At 37.6% G+C, this 16,343-nt stretch overlaps 1 protein-coding gene across 1 annotated transcript in view; it reads left to right on the top strand.

Moving 5' to 3' along the window:
* Nucleotides 1-2,714: 2,714 nt before the first annotated feature.
* The window catches only part of tmtopsa (teleost multiple tissue opsin a), an 88,098-nt gene continuing 74,469 nt past the window's right edge, over nucleotides 2,715-16,343 (top strand). Inside the window, exons 1-2 of the mRNA XM_084120241.1 lie at nucleotides 2,715-3,477; nucleotides 13,922-14,250. Of these exons, the coding sequence (XP_083976367.1) occupies nucleotides 3,105-3,477; nucleotides 13,922-14,250 (702 nt within the window). The 5' untranslated portion in view covers nucleotides 2,715-3,104. The remainder of the gene's footprint in view (nucleotides 3,478-13,921; nucleotides 14,251-16,343) is intronic.

Here is a 16,343-nt window from a genome sequence, read left to right as displayed (position 1 = left end):
ACAGGGTGCTTCAACTGTTGGCTACGTGAGGCACGTTGAAGCAGAATCAGAAGACAGGATGAAGTGACAACAGGAATTTAATATAAATAGAAACGTACCAAAACTACAACACAGTGTTGACGAGAACCGACCGTGAACAGAGAACAATGAGGAACTTAAATACACAGATGAAAATGAGAAGACAAGGTGACAACAGCTGAACATGGTGAGTAATGATGATCGCTGGCAGGTGCGGGTAATGGTGAAGTGAGTGCAGGTGTGAGCCGGAGAGGATGATGGGACATGTAGTGAAGACGATGACTAACAGGTGACCGTGACAGCTTGACACATTGCTCCCCACAGCAAGCTCTTTTTATGACTTTCCACTTTCTCAAGGTGATTCACTCTATATTCGTCTCATTCTCCAGACATCATGATTCTTGTAAGTGGAGAGATATATTGCTTACTTCAAGGTAAACAAATTGCCTTAAGTAGAGACTAGAAATCAATTTTCCCTCTAAGGATGATCAGTGAGGACCCTCATGCTGCTTCTGATGAGCGAAAAAGCACACGGATTTGATCTCAGATCAACTCAAAATGTTGAGCAGCGCTGTATGCAAAAGCCTTTGAAATTCTTGATATATTTTAAGATCAGTGCATTTATTCTGTATGTTCAATAGATGGATTCATTCATTGACTCATGCAGGGTGTCAGCCTTAAAATAACAAACACATTTTATTTATAATATTAATTACAATATTGAAAATTATGTCATTTCAAAGTTGGTGGCGTCACTCCAATGGTCCCCCCTTCGGGGACTTTAATTCCTCCACTATCACACTATCCGGCTTTGATTTATCACTTTGTAAAAATTTGGTCATTTATCTTTTTACTGGTCTGAAAAAGTATATTTGCCACACTTTACTTGTATGTAATGTACTTAGCAATTTGCATTTTGCATGCTCTGCAAGTTATACACTAGATTAATGCTCTCAGATGCAGCTCCTGCAATTGCCTGAGACATAATCCGTAAAAAAAACGTCCTTGTTCATTTTTGGCCACAGCATTATTCATTCAGTGACCACATCCACACTTTCAGAGTAGAAACTGAACTTCACCCTGAGTAAAACAGAACATTGGTCCAATTAAGCTATAGTATAGAACACTGTGCTGTTGTTTTCTCTTATTTTCCATCCAATTGAACCAGAAGAAAATTACAGTATGAAAAGGTTTTAACAAGCTGTACAATAAACCACTTTACCTCATGATGTGCAAGGCTGCAAAAAATCTCTAATAGTACTACAACATTTTCAATTGACCTGCGTATTGACTGGAAATCTCTTTATAGCACTAACTTATTTTATGTGGTGAGACATGATTATTCTCTAAGGGACTATAACAGAAGGTGTTGGTGTTTTGCTCTTTGCCTTGGGTAGCAGACAGTGCAGAAGAACTAATTGGATCTCACAAAAAAAGACAAACCATATTCACTACCAAATAAGAACGAGGCACTTAGATCTTACTGAAAGGTTTATGCAGTGATCAGTGTGATTTACATTCAGAATCCCATTCTTTGAAAAACTTTAACTAGCCCAGTAAGTGTTGTCCTAATTATCTGAGGATCATTAATTAAATTAATGAAAAAAATATATATGTTTCACTCAATAAATACCTCATTCTCCCTGTTCCTCTATGATACTTTCAACACCACAAATAACAAATCACATTTACAGCCCACGTTTACTTACAAATGTTAATGTAATGTTAATATGAATGTTCCTTTGTAAAACACTCAACATTTAAAATCAGAAATGACAGTGTCCTCAAGCTTTTTTATAAGCTTTCTTTGCTTTCTCCTGCATCCATCTGAAAACAAACAAAGCCCTCAGCAGCCTACTAGGATGTATTTAAACGGTCTCTTCTCCCAAGATCAATACAGAGGATTGGTTGTTTTTTCCCCCAGTCTGTGTTGTGGACATGCAACTGTTTTAGTCAGGGTGGATTTACAGCCATTTATAAATTTATCTGAGATCCAAATTGAGGAACAAACAGAATCACAAGCAAAATAAATAAATAATAATTCACATATAATGAATATTCAACACTTATTCAAGTTGACAAGCTCAACTGAATTGTTTTGGCTGCAAGCTTCTTTATTATTTCATTCATTTACATAATTATTTAATATTGTCCTGGACAATAAGGGACTGGAAAAGATCCAATGTTTCTACGCACTGATTCAGTGGTTTTAAGGCCCAAGAATCAGGGCATCATATTAGGAATTATGTGTGGTTTAAGGTCTGATCGACCAAAGGAAGTAAAAATGAATTATTTTGGAGTTATATATGTTTCAACAGGGCTTGCACCAACATTCCAGTAACTGCAAAATGTAGTTTTCCTCTAAAAATACGCTGGCGAACAACAATTTGCGTTTGACTGACTATGGCAACAGTTCAATGTCCTTTATACGATCGATTATCATGATCATTATCAGTTTATTAAATTTACACATTACAAATAACATCACTTTCGTTTTCTTCTTTAATACAAATCTACGCTATGATCGCGGCGCCAATAATTCTCACATTGCATAGAATAAACATTTAGCACCACGGACAGCGCTCATGAACAATGGTAACTCAAATAAAGAAAGTGCTTTCAAACTTCCCCTAATGTTACTCTGAGCATTCCTCAAGAGATAAAAGTTTCGCCAATATGTCGTGTGACAGCAGATACAGAACAGCTGAGCTGCAGATGTTTTTGTCCTTGTGACCTGAATGTGGCGTCCAGTAAACCTCAGTAGAGTAGACTCAGACGTCAGCTGAGAAGGAGGTACTAACATCAACACTGTACAGTTCCAACCGCATATGAGGAGTGTAATCATCACCACACGGTGGAGCAAAGGGACGCCAAACTTTATTCCCACTTCTGAACCGATGAACAAAGTTCAGCAATTGCAAAAAAAGCGTTGTGCATCTCTTCTAACACTTACACTCTTCTGCAAATAATTATCCTCTCTCTATGGATTGTATTCTGTTGTCAAAACGCAAGAGCACTATAAATGTTGCGCTTTCCCCCAGAAAACAAGGCAGTGACTGTTCAATGTGCACCCAGAACGGATTGCGATGATTGTGTCCAACTTCAGTGTGATCAGCTGCAGGAGGGCGAACAACGCGCTGTGCCTCAGTGCAGTGGAGGGACATTTGGAGGCGTCCTCCCCCTATAACACTCTCAGTCCCACCGGCCACCTGCTCGTGGCGATGAGCTTGGGCTTCATCGGCACTTTCGGATTCCTCAACAACCTCCTGGTTCTCGTGCTCTTCTGCCGCTACAAGGTGCTGCGGTCCCCCATAAACTTTCTGCTGGTGAATATTTGCTTGAGTGATCTCCTGGTGTGCGTGTTGGGCACGCCGTTCAGCTTCGCGGCGAGCACTCAAGGGCGATGGCTCATCGGCGACAGTGGATGTGTGTGGTACGGCTTTGCCAACTCGTTATTAGGTGAGTGTTTTTGTGGAATCTGATCTGCACGTATTGTATCATAACATTCTGTTATGGTTTTGCATGCATGAAAGTTTGATTTATCTGGATTTGATTTCATCTGGCATAAATCATTAAAATGATATAAAACCTGTTAATCATAAATACCCAAAGTGTCCAGCTTTGTCTCCGTTTGAACGTTTAGTTTTATGAATAGGGATAACAAATATGACATCTTCGTGTTGCTGAGATCTAAGTTCTTAGAAATGTTATCTTTGTATTCATGTTTCGTAATTGTTTTACTATTCAAAAACATATAGTCTACCATTTTCTACAAATATCTTAATGACTTTAAAATGCAAATGGTGTAAGCATAAATAAAATAAATAAATAAAATACTTTCCGTGTACTTGGAATAGTACACGTGAATGTGCACAACTTAATCGCTATTTTCAAGCCAAGCCTTATCAGGCTTGTTGTTGTTGTATCACCCCAGTTAAAACTTGCCTTTCATAAAAATGTCGTATTTTCCAAGTTGGGTTTCCAATGTTTTATGGGGACATTCAATAGACATAATGATTTTTTTTCTTTTTTTCTGTACAAACTGTATATTCATACATAATAAACCCATAAACCCACCACAGAAAACTTTCTGCGTATTTACATTTAAAAAAAAAAAAAAAAAAAAAAAAAAAAAAATCACTTAACGATTTATGGGGACCAAAAAATGTCTCCACAAGGACACACACACACACACAGACACAGACAGAGTTGTAGTTTATAGCTGCAAATGCATCTGAAGGTGATGACACTGGTTCTTTCTGAAGGCAGTAAACTGTATGTCAGAGTAAATTCAGCATCTCAGACTGATAAATGACCGATTAAACATTTTTCAAGAATCGTTGTGTCCACCTTTATCACAAATGAACTTAAATTAGGCATGGAGTGTTTGATGTTTTCCAGTTTGAAGATTGCATGTTATTGCTTTCACCATGTTTAACTGACGCCATTTGATTAGCATGCTAAGTTACATTAGTTATATTGTCTGAAAACTAGGAGAAGAGAGAAGGGAAATGTGATAAAGTGAGAGAAGGATCCATGAAATAAAGAGTCTCAGAAGAGAAAAAGAGAGATGCCATTGAAAGACATGAGCTCAGCAGGTAAAGAAAAAGGCTAGAGTCCAAGAGCAGAGACCAGAGAAAGGACAGCATGAGCACACACCACGGCATCTTTGGGTTTAATCACTATCAGCACCTCTGTGAGCTTTGGAATGCAAAATGATATTTTCTGGTGGTCAGAAAGTGGGGTTGTAATAGAGAAATACATTTCTTTGTTAATTTTCAAAACTGCAGAATGTCTTGGAAATGATTGTCTCTTCTAATCCCGGCAGTGTGTTCTCAGGACTCAGATGGCTATGAAGATAATAACAGTGATGTTGATATTGATACAGATATTGTCATCTGTCGTTCAGTCATTCAGCTCAATTAAATTCAGTGTTGATTCAGTTTAGTTTAATAACAGTATGAATGTAAAGTAGTTAGGAAGCAAACTCTGTTCAACTATAAAGCAGATAATAGCATGATTATTCAGCTCAAGTCAGTCAGTGTTAATTCAGTTTAGTTCAATAATAGTGCATCAAAATAGGAAACAAGCATAAAGTAATTCAGTTATTATCAGCTCTACAGAAGTTTAATAGTGTCATTATTCAGCACAAGTCAGTTCAGTGTTGATTAAATTCAGTTCACTAACAGTGTCGATATTGCTGAGTAAATCAATTCTGAAACAAATTTAAAATTGCCATCCAGCTATTTTCACATCAAGTTTTGTTCTCATCCAATAGTGTCAGTGCAGTAACATTTACAGTATTACTGAATATTAAATGTCTTTTAAAGCCCAACTGAGCAAGCTAAAGTCAAGGAAACAAAACTCCATAGTGGAGAGAAAAAAAACATTGGGAGGCATCAGGTTCAGTTCTCCTCTGGCCAAATGAAATAACACAGTGTGATTCTTCATCACAAGTCAGACTATGCACTGAAATTATAAAAAAAATGTTCTTCTGCTCGAGGATCGGGATACGCCACGGCAGAATTAGGTAAAAAATGAGAAAGTCTAAAGAAGAATCACCATTGTTATATTTTCCAATAAGTCTCTTTTTTGCATCAGAAAGCTGCCAGTGAATGCAACAGAGCAAGACAAATCACATTTGATTGCTTTGTTTGTGGGAAAATCATCTCTTGGCATCTTAACATAGCCAGAATATTAGATTTTGAATCCACTTCTCTATTGCTTGAGATCTTATGCAATTTTACAGATGCTTACTTCATCAGATTCATCTCCTCTGAGATGTTATGTGGACAATTTATCATTAAAATAAGCTAAAGGCCTCATGTCTCATAAAATGTTTATGACTGTTGGTTTTATTTGGATTCAATTCTGTCAGGAACACTATTGTCAAAGATGTTTGACAAGTAGCATACAGTTTGAATTGTTGGTGTGGTTTTGTTCTGGGCAAGAACTCCCTGCCCATCCGTGCAGCCTAGCATGGATAAGAGCAGGAAGTGCAGCGATAACCCCCTTTAGGGTAAACAGAACAGAACCAACATAAATGTATTGCAGATATCATTAATGTTCTTAATGGCAATAATTGAATGTATAATAACAACATAAATAAAGATAAATGGCAGTCTGATTTGAAGAGTAATATCAGTAATATTGAAGAGTAATATCAGTCCTAAAGTCCTGACTGGACGAGAGGAGGAGCTGGGGATGGAGAAGGGTAATTGGCTCCTGAGCAACACGATAAAGCTGCTGATAATACTGAATGGACCTTATATAGGGATGCTGTAATAGGTAGAGTCAGCTGATCCAAACTTGACTGATGTGACCCGCCAGAAATAACGCTACACTTGATTTTGAAGAAAGTAATCAAAAAGTAATTTCATGCTGCAGGGCTGTGTTCTTAAGCACTAGTCCCAGAGGAACACATTAAAAACGTAACTGTTCAAGGTAACTGTGGAGAAATTAAACACGTGTATTACATGTGTTTTTTACACAGTTATTAGCACTGTGGTTACTGATCATGATGAATAATATAATAATAACAAGATTTTTTGTTGTTTAAATGGGTCTAAATCTGTTATGATTGAGTTTATATAAAATTATGGAAGAATGAAAAATTTTCCAGTTCAATTTATTCTTCCATAATTTTGTGACTTGACAATTTCCACTATTCACTCCTTTCTTCCTTTGATTTCTGCTCCAAGAAACTGGCAGCATCCAATAATTTGCATTTGGAGTGGCATTCATGGAGTGACGATTCTTCTATTTCAGCAATCTCTTTGCGATTGCTGAAATCTCACTATATTATTGGTCCAGATAGCTTTGTTTTTCTGTAAGTATCACTTGTCTTGTGCGAAATGATATATTGCTACTGAAACAAATATCAAATAGTATCAAGTTGAGTTGTTTGCTCATAAAGCTCCCTCTCTCTCAGTCCCTCTCTCCAATATATATGTACAGTATACAAAGATTTGGATTGTTCTTGAAAAACAGTTCTAGAAAAGTCTAGAAAGTTCTAAACAGTTCTAGAAAGTGCTAAGGAAGTGCTACTTATAAGCAGTAACGTTTGTTATATGGTTTTTCCAATTTTTTCTCTCGGGTGACCTTTAAAAATGTTAAAAAAAAACATTTTCATTGCTTTTAATCAAAAGTTCATCCTTAACAAGAAAGTCATACATGTTTGGAAAGGCTAAGTACATTATGACACTTTTTTTTTTGTTTTTTGTTGTTGGGTGAACTCTTATTTTAAAGGGCCCCTATTATGCTATTTTAAAGTTTCCATGTTTACATGCATCAAAGGTAAAAAAAAAACTGTTTAATTTCCTCATAATATACATTTGCACATCATCACATTTTCAATGATTCTCAAACGACTCGTCAGATGAATCAATCTCTCTAAATGCCTCCTTTCCGCGAGCTACTCTGCTCTGATTGGCCAGACAGCTCAGTCTGTTGTGATTGGCCTACCGTGTACAGCGCGTCGAAAACAAAAATGCCCATTGCCATAACAACGTCAGCTCTGCTTGTCCTGAGGCTTCCTACACTGTACACTAAACAAAGAAACGAACAATGACGTCGATTTGACCATATCAATGCGAGCGCGAGTCCGATGATGAAACATTGGAAGTTATTGAACCCGAACCTCCATCGTGAGGACGACTCGAGCAGGATGTTTCTCAGTGAAACACTACTCAGTTTGAGGTACATTATATGAGATGTTGCAACTGTAATTCCTCACCATCAGCATTAACAAGTGCATGTCCATCAACAAACCGATTATTTTACTTGTACAAATTTATTTACAGAGTATTTTTCTAATATATTGCGGTGAATATGTGGAAACTGTATCAATAACAGTGCATGTATGCAATGTATACATTAGCCGAGCTCTAGAGTGAATGATCTGTAACATAAACGTTGGTAAAACAAATATTTCCTCAAAGTAGTGAGAACGACAGACAATCTGCATTAATAGACACAGTTATAGGTAATAGTGGTTCACAACTGATTAGCAGAAGTATTTCAGTAAGACAGTGATAACGTGAGTTAGCCAGTTAGCAGGAGACCTACACAATATAAAACTCAAAACTAAGTTTTTTGAACACCATCTTTCAAGACCAAGTGGTTTGCGAATCCTGCACTGAACTTAAAATAAAGGGAAAACAGCAAAAGTTTAGGATTATACTGCTGTGATATCGTGGTAAAGATGCATTTTAACCATTGATTCTACACATGCTCGTCCTTGGGCAGTGAAAAGAAACTGTCTTTACCTTCACATTGTAGAGCACAGCGTCTTCTCGACATGATGCTATCCAGTGTCCACAGGAATCAGCTGCAGTGTTTGAGGTTCAAGTTTTCCCTGGTGTCTGTGCGCGCAATAAGTGGGTGAGCCATATACTAATGTTTTGTCTTTAGTCACAATGAAACGGCTTATGACTCGTTTGAAAAACGATTCATTTAATTGACTCAGTGTCGACTTTTACTTTTGAAAGACAATAACTTTATATACTGTGCACTTTCAGATTTAAAACTTTGCAGGATGTTTTCATTCACTTAGAGCTACAGTATGTTACACACTACATGAAAGGTAATTTTCAAAAATCCATAATAGGGGCCCTTTAAGGTGTCACATAACCAAAGTAGTCAGACCAATGCATCTTGAGACATAAAGACCAAGCTTTTTTCCCTATAGATTCTCAGAGATGGACTATATGGTTCTTATGGCATGGTCTAGTGGTTTAGTTAATGGATCAGCAATCAGGCTGTAGAAGGATTTGATTTCGGGTGAGCTCCACTGCGGTCATGACCTTGAGTTTATGTATTATGCCCTCCCTATCACACCATCACACGGTGAGGTGAGCTCAATATCTACAGCAGGTTTTCGCCCTCCCAAACACTCACATTAAGTGATAGTGGTATTGTGAGGGACTTAAAAAAATAAAAATAATAATAATAATTAAATAATTAAAAGAATAATAATAAACAAACCTTGAGATTTAATTGTTTTACATAATCTCTGGTCTGCATTTATTGACCTGGAAATCAAAGTGTTCCACTTTAACAGATACACTAGGTTATTTACCTTGATTAATTTATTAATTGTAGCGTCTTTACAGAATTAAATACATACGTGACTGTCCGTTGCTTCAGATCAGATTCAACTAACTCTAACTACCTTTACCTGACCAACATCATCAGGTTAGTTCACCCAATTAATTTTTTTTAATTTGAATGAAATTTCTGTCATCATTTAATCAACCTCATGTCGCTCCAAACCCGTAAGACCAGGCACTGGGCCAGCAGGGGGCCCTGTCAAATTTACTGTGTATATTCTTTTCAAATAATTAATTTATTTATTTATTTTTCAGTAAAATTGTGTTTAATATTGTGGAATAATGTGATTCTTTTTTTTGCAGTTGCAAAGTATTAACTGGTAAATAAATCAAATAAACACTTTTAATGTATTGCTGCGCTGTTCAGAGGGACATCTAGAGACGAGTGAAAATCATTGTGTAATATAAAGTCACGCGTAGAAGACCGTAACTTGAAAAACAAAACAAAAATGAGTTTAAATCCACAACCAAGTGGATCAATGAAAAGAAAGCAAAAAAAGGACAAAGAAGCAAGAGAAGCTGCCACAGCCACCGTCACCATCACAATGTCGGGATGATCACACTAAGAGTAAGACAGATGATGAACACCTGTTTTGGGAGACAAACAACGACCCAGCATTGTGGGGAGATTTAAAAAGGGATTCGGTGAGAAGTATTCTTATTAACAGAGGGGCTGCTGCTTTTCATAACCGAAGCTTAAAATATACTTCTTCCGTAAGGGATAGCAGTCTGGGTGGCAAGACTCGCTCCCTTACCAATGATTTATTACACACTCACTTACCAAAGGGCCAGATTGTGTCACAAGAGTGGCTTTTATACTCTCCATCAATGGGACTGGTGTTCTGCTATTCTTGCAAACTTTTCTCGTCCAAAAGACACATCTTTACAGATGGATTCAGTGACTGGAAGTACCCAGAACGGATTTGTGAACATGAGAGGAGCCCAGGTCATATGTCCTGTATGCTAGCCTTATTGCATAGATCTAAAAACACTCAGGCGATGGACTCAGCTCTGGTCAAACAAATAGCTGGAGAGAGGGAGTACTGGAAAGAGGTACTGAAACGTGTGGTGGCAGTAATACAATTTTTAGCCAAAAGAGGACTGGCTTTCAGGGGGGAGGATTAACTCCTAGGTTTGCCTCACAATGGAAGCTATCTAGGAATTTTAGAGCTGATATCTCAATTTGACCCGTTTCTATCGGAGCATATTAAAACACGTGGCCAAAAAGGAAGGGGAACTGTATCTTGTTTGTCATCAAGTATATGTGAGGAGTTTATTGATGTATTGGGAGAACACACTAAACAAGTAATCACAAATGAATTAAAGGATGCCAAATATTTTTCAGTCATCGTTGATTCACCATCACAGATTTGTCCCACACAGACCAGTTAACATTCATCTTCAGATTCGTCAATGAGAAAGGGAATGTACTAGAACGATTCATAGCTTTTGAGCCCATTTCATGTCACACAGGTGAGAGTTTGTGTGATTACGTTGTCCTTGACTTGGACATATTAAACTGTAGAGGCCAATCGTACGATAATGCGAGTAATATGTCGGGCATACAATGGACTGCAGGCTCACTTAAAACGGATAAATCCATTGATCCATTACATACCTTGTGCTGCTCACTCATTGAATTTAGTAGGTGTAAACAGTATACACAGCAGTCCAGATGTCGAACAGTACTTTAGTCTGTCACAGTCGTTGTATTCATTTTATTCTGCATCTACTCGCCGATGGGCAAAAGTGTTCGAAAAGACAAACTTAACACTTAAGCATTTGTCTAATACTCGGTGGAGCTGTAGGGCTGATTCGGCCAAAGCTCTCTGGCAAAATTATAGTAATATAAGAGAGGCCTTGAACAATATAGCTGCAGATGAGAACGAAAAAAGGGAAACACGCAACGAAGCATCGGGACTGCGCGCAAAGATGGACAAACTGGAAACTGCATTTATGGCGCAGTTCTGGAATACTATACTCGAACGATTTAACGTGACCAGTTTATGTCTACAAAAAAGTGATATGGACCTTCGAAAAGCGACACGACTGCTTGAATCATTGCGTGAGTTTGAATCAGCGAGCACTATTTGAACACTTTGAGAGGAGTGCTTTAAGTGTGACAGGTGTATGTCAGTCTTATAAGAATGAAGTACAACGCATCAAGAAAAGAAAAACTTTTGCTGACGAGACCACAGATGGTGATGCAGCTGGACAGATCACCATCAAAAATGCTGAAAACAATTATTGATTATGGACTGCCTTTGGTTTTCCCCAATGTGTATGTTGCCCTAAAGCTTTTCATCACCCTGCCAGTCAGCAACTGTGAAGGAGAACGTTCATTTTCTGTCATGGCAAGTAAAAAAAAAACGAACTAAGAAGCAAAATATGTCAAGGACGTCTCAATTCACTGTCTTTAATGGCCATTGAATGCAATCTTGTGAGGGACCTGGATTTTGATGATGTTGTGGAAGCGTTTTCTCTGAGGAAATCGAGAAAGATACCCCTCAGCTAAGGTAAAGTTAAACCAACTTTTTGGTTCTAAGCTAAATGCCTGTGGTGAACGACAGTTATACACACGAACTGCTAAGCGCATGTCTGCTAAATGTAGAAATGTAAAATTTCTATGTGGAATTTTCTCCTGTGATATGATTTGGAGAGGTCAGAAGCTTTTTGATAGAGTATGTTGTACAGGATGTTGATAGATACTGTTGAGATATAAATAAACCAATTTGTGGTGTGAAAGTACAGAATATTGTGTGCTTTCTCTCCCCGTGTATTTCTGCCATTGTTAATCCTGTATGATGGGGCACACAGGTGCAATACTGCTGTCGAAAAATTTGGTAAAGGGGGCCTTTGAGACATCCATGCCCAGGGCACATCATTGCCATAATCCGTCCCTGCATAAGACTTTAATTCCTCTTAGACCACAAACAAAAATTATTTCTAATATATTTTCTAATCTTTCTAATCATTTTGTTCCATCCTGTTACACTTATTCAGATGCGTTTGTAGTTTTGTTTTCATGGACTTTTAGTTTGTTTCCATTAGTCACATGTGTTCCTTCGTTTGAGTTTCCCGTCACTCATCAGTTCCCATGGACACTAATCATCATCATAGCTGGTCATCATTTAGGTTATTACCATGTGTATTTAAGTTACTCACCTCCACTCAGTGTTTGTCTGGTCTTGTTTGCATCAGCGTTTGTGTATGTATTACCTGTTGGACTGTTATTAAACTGCATTTGAACTTTATTCCTGATCACCATCTGTCTGTTTGCACCTGGCTAACACATCCATTGAAAGTCCACTCAAACAACATTTTCAAGCTTCAAAAAGTAGTGATGGGAAACTGTGGTTTAAAGGTGGAAAAAAGGTTCATTACTCAAAGTTTTTAACACATTATGCATTAGTGATATCTGGTGGTCTTGTTTTCTCCACCATATCTAACAAATCACTGTAGAGCAGAAAAAGCATGTGACCAAAGCTTCGGAAGTCCGTGACATACAAGTGTGGGATCAATACAGTTCTATCTAATCTCATCTCATCTAAATTAATTTGTGCCAATGAGACCACAACTTGTGTCATGTGTAGCCTGGTCAATGGATTCACATATTGATCAATAATATAAAATATACAAGTAGGCTATGTGATCATAATTATAGTAGGCTAATTGTAATTGACAAAATATTTTGGGTGTTCTGTTTTAAGAAAATATAAATTATTTTATAGGGAAGTGTAGTGTTAAATAATTTAAAGAATGCCTCCTCGATAATCATTTCCCTTTTTATGCATCAGATGAGGTCGCGATTCTCCCGAAGCTCCATTTTTTTTCAAACCAGCTGTGCCGACCTTCCGATACTGCTTGACGTTCGAAGCTTCAAACGTCATCAATCACGTGGCATTGTCATTTCGATACGAGCATCGGTACAGTGTGTGATACAAAAGTGCTTTGAAAACTGCGTCAGAGCATTGGAGCCCCGGTATCAACTGTCCCATCACTATAAAAAGTACATAAAGACACTGTAAAGTAATCCATATGAATCAAGTATTTTAATATGAGTCTTCTGAAGAGACATGATTGCTTTATATTATAAATGTAGACTTTTATTCACAAATAAAAACTGACCAACATACATAGAGCTCGACAAATAAGGTAAACAGAAGCTCAAACATCTCATTAACAATAGCTTGAATCTTTAAATAATCTGATTTCAGAACAAAATGCATTAGTTATGTGCACTTTCATATTCATTAATCTGGTTAATGGGGGGAAATGATCAAAGTGGTGCAGTTAATCCCAAGACTTTTGTCAGGCCAGTTACATGGTTAAAATTACAACACTACTTCAGTCCACTTCTCTGATAATAGAAAATCAGTAAGAGGTAAAGTTGAATCTTAGAGACTTGAATTGATTCCCTTGACAAGTAAATGCTTGGGCTCTGTGGTGCTCTCAAAACACCAGTGGAAGACAGAACACATGGAGAGGGCTTGGGAAAACTTTTTAATTGTCATTATTTTTGCAGTTTTGTAATTCATAAAGTGTCACAAAAATTACACACTTCAGCTTTAAGAACTGCGGCTTGTGGATTGCTTTCACCTAAAATGGTACAGCCTTGAATTAATAGTAAGACATGAGTTCTACTCTTCTGAATGTCTTATATGCCTGCTGAAAAATACTCAAAATTGAACTTAATGTGCAGCAGTCTGTTGGTAATGGAATGTCACATTTGACTATTTAAACCTAAATCAAATTATAACATTATTGAAATATCTTTATATTTTTTTCTGCAGGCATTGTGTCGCTTATCTCCCTGGCCGTGCTATCATATGAACGGTACTGCACAATGATGGGCTCCACAGAAGCTGATGCCACCAACTACAGGAAGGTGGCCTGTGGGGTGGTGATGTCCTGGGTTTACTCTTTAATCTGGACTCTGCCCCCTCTGTTTGGTTGGAGCCGCTATGGCCCAGAAGGCCCTGGAACCACCTGCTCTGTAGACTGGACAACCAAGACAGCTAATAACATTTCTTATATCATCTGCCTCTTTATTTTTTGCCTGATTATCCCCTTCCTGGTCATTATTTTCTGCTATGGTAAGCTGCTGCATGCCATTAAACAGGTGAGTGAAACATTATCCACTGTCATTGGTTTTCTGAAATCATTTTTTCTGCTAAACCTTTTTGCATTTGTCCTTAGCATTTCAGTTTTTGATTAAGGTTAGGTTGTTTGTCATTTAGCAGCTGCGTATAGTCCACCTGGGGCTATGTTCCTTGTGCAAGGGCACAATTCTGGTAGGGGATCTCAACTACTTTCTAGTTCTGGATGCCAGCCAAGATCCCTAAAGGAAAAGTTAGGTTATAGTTATATATCCATATATATATATATATATATATATATACACACAATCTAATCTAATTTGGTTGTATTTATTTATGATTTCACTGGAATGAAAAGCGCTCTGAAGAGAGGTGAGAAATGATATGCAAATTGTGTGCATACCGACCACTGGCCCACAGAGGGAAGGGTAATAATGTGAGAGATGGATTTTAACTGCTGGTAAAAGTAGTGAAACAACTTATTATAACTTAATGCAGTCACCTTTTTCAGCAAACATGAAGCGTGGATTTAGAGTGCATTAAAGGGTTGGTTCAGAGTAAAATGAACCTAGGGTCCTTTGCACCATGACCTAGGTTGATTTTACTCCGAACCATCCCTTTAAGGGAACTGAGCTTTGGCATTTTTTAGACCTGAGACAGTCTTGCACATTTACTTCCTGATGCTTACATGCGCTCTCAAGTGGCCAAGACCTCAAGTGTGGATATTGAGACAGGACCTATTGAAGCTTCCAGACAGGTGTGTTGGAGAAGGTTGAAGATGAACTCTTCAGGAAGCTTATCTTCCAACAGCAGGAATGGACCCTGATTTAGATGGTCACAAAACGAATGTCACAACGAAATCATAGACACCCAAGTGGAAATCCCTGATGAAAATTCTTGACTTTACAATAAACCAGTAGTTCTCAACTCCGGTCCTAGGGACCCACCACTCTTCAGATTTTGTACATCTTTATTTAACACACCTGATTTGGATCAACAGCTTGTTAGAATTGAATACAGCGATGGGTCACCGGGACCGGAGTTGAGAACCACTGCAATACACCAAGAAGTGCAGAAAGATTTAATTGTGTTTGTCTTATTATTTTACAGACATTTTTACTTAGCCTGTAATGTTTTTTAACAACGTTACAACCATCACCAACAATTTCGACATCTTGAAGATAAGGAGACTCATGTGCAGACAGACACAGTTGTATGGGAGGGAAGTATGAGGAGATATTTGGAATAAGTTGCCTCCTAGGAAACAAATCATTTTCAATGAGACGGTTGGGTGGAATTTAGAGCAAGATAACTTATGAATGTGAACTTGTGAAATAAGTTGTGTGTTTCTAAGAACATTGGGTCAGCCTGACTGTGACAGATTTTTTTTTTATCTTTTACTGTATGTTCTGGTGTATTTACTTTGGATATAAATTTGTTTTCAAGCCATCCCACAAGTTTACTTATCCAACTGGAAAAGTCGAAGGAAAACTCAAAATATCTTTTGTTCAGTCTCTCTGTCTTTCTCTGGCTCTTTTTCTGCACTCAATAGTCACTTTGTAGAATCTTTTAAGTGGCCTGTCCAGTTTAGTGAAAGCTTCTGTTGCTACTGTATTAGCATTCACTTTACCATTGCATCATAATCGCTAGTGTCGTTTTTTCACAGATGAAGACAGTCTGACTTCGCAAAGCGCATGCATGAATAACAGCTCAAGATTCCTACAGCTACAGGCAAAAATAGCACTGTATGTGTGTATTTTATCTATTTATTTTGCTAATTTACATACATCTGGACTCTCTAGACAAATACTGCAGTGTCATCCCTTGTTGCAGAGAGCACACTAATAAATCAAACTAGCTAATGGTGTTGAATTCCCGATTTAATAAAGCGATCTTCTTTTAACTGTATGATGCAGTGAGAGTAAAATCAATTAATCTGCTTTAAATGAGATGACTAGTCCTTTCTCTAGCTTTTCACAGATGAATAATTAATTATGGAAGAAGTTGGAAGTAGAAGTTCTGAAGATATGTTATGAGCTCAGGACTGCTGTTACCTTTGGGAATATATGCTCCGAATGACATATTTCATAGTCACAAAATGAGACTATTTGCCAAA

Source organism: Abramis brama (assembly GCF_963993115.1).
Source record: "Abramis brama genome assembly, chromosome: 7".
Classification (NCBI taxonomy): Eukaryota; Metazoa; Chordata; class Actinopteri; order Cypriniformes; family Leuciscidae; genus Abramis; species Abramis brama.
This window is presented reverse-complemented; position numbering and strand designations above follow the sequence as displayed.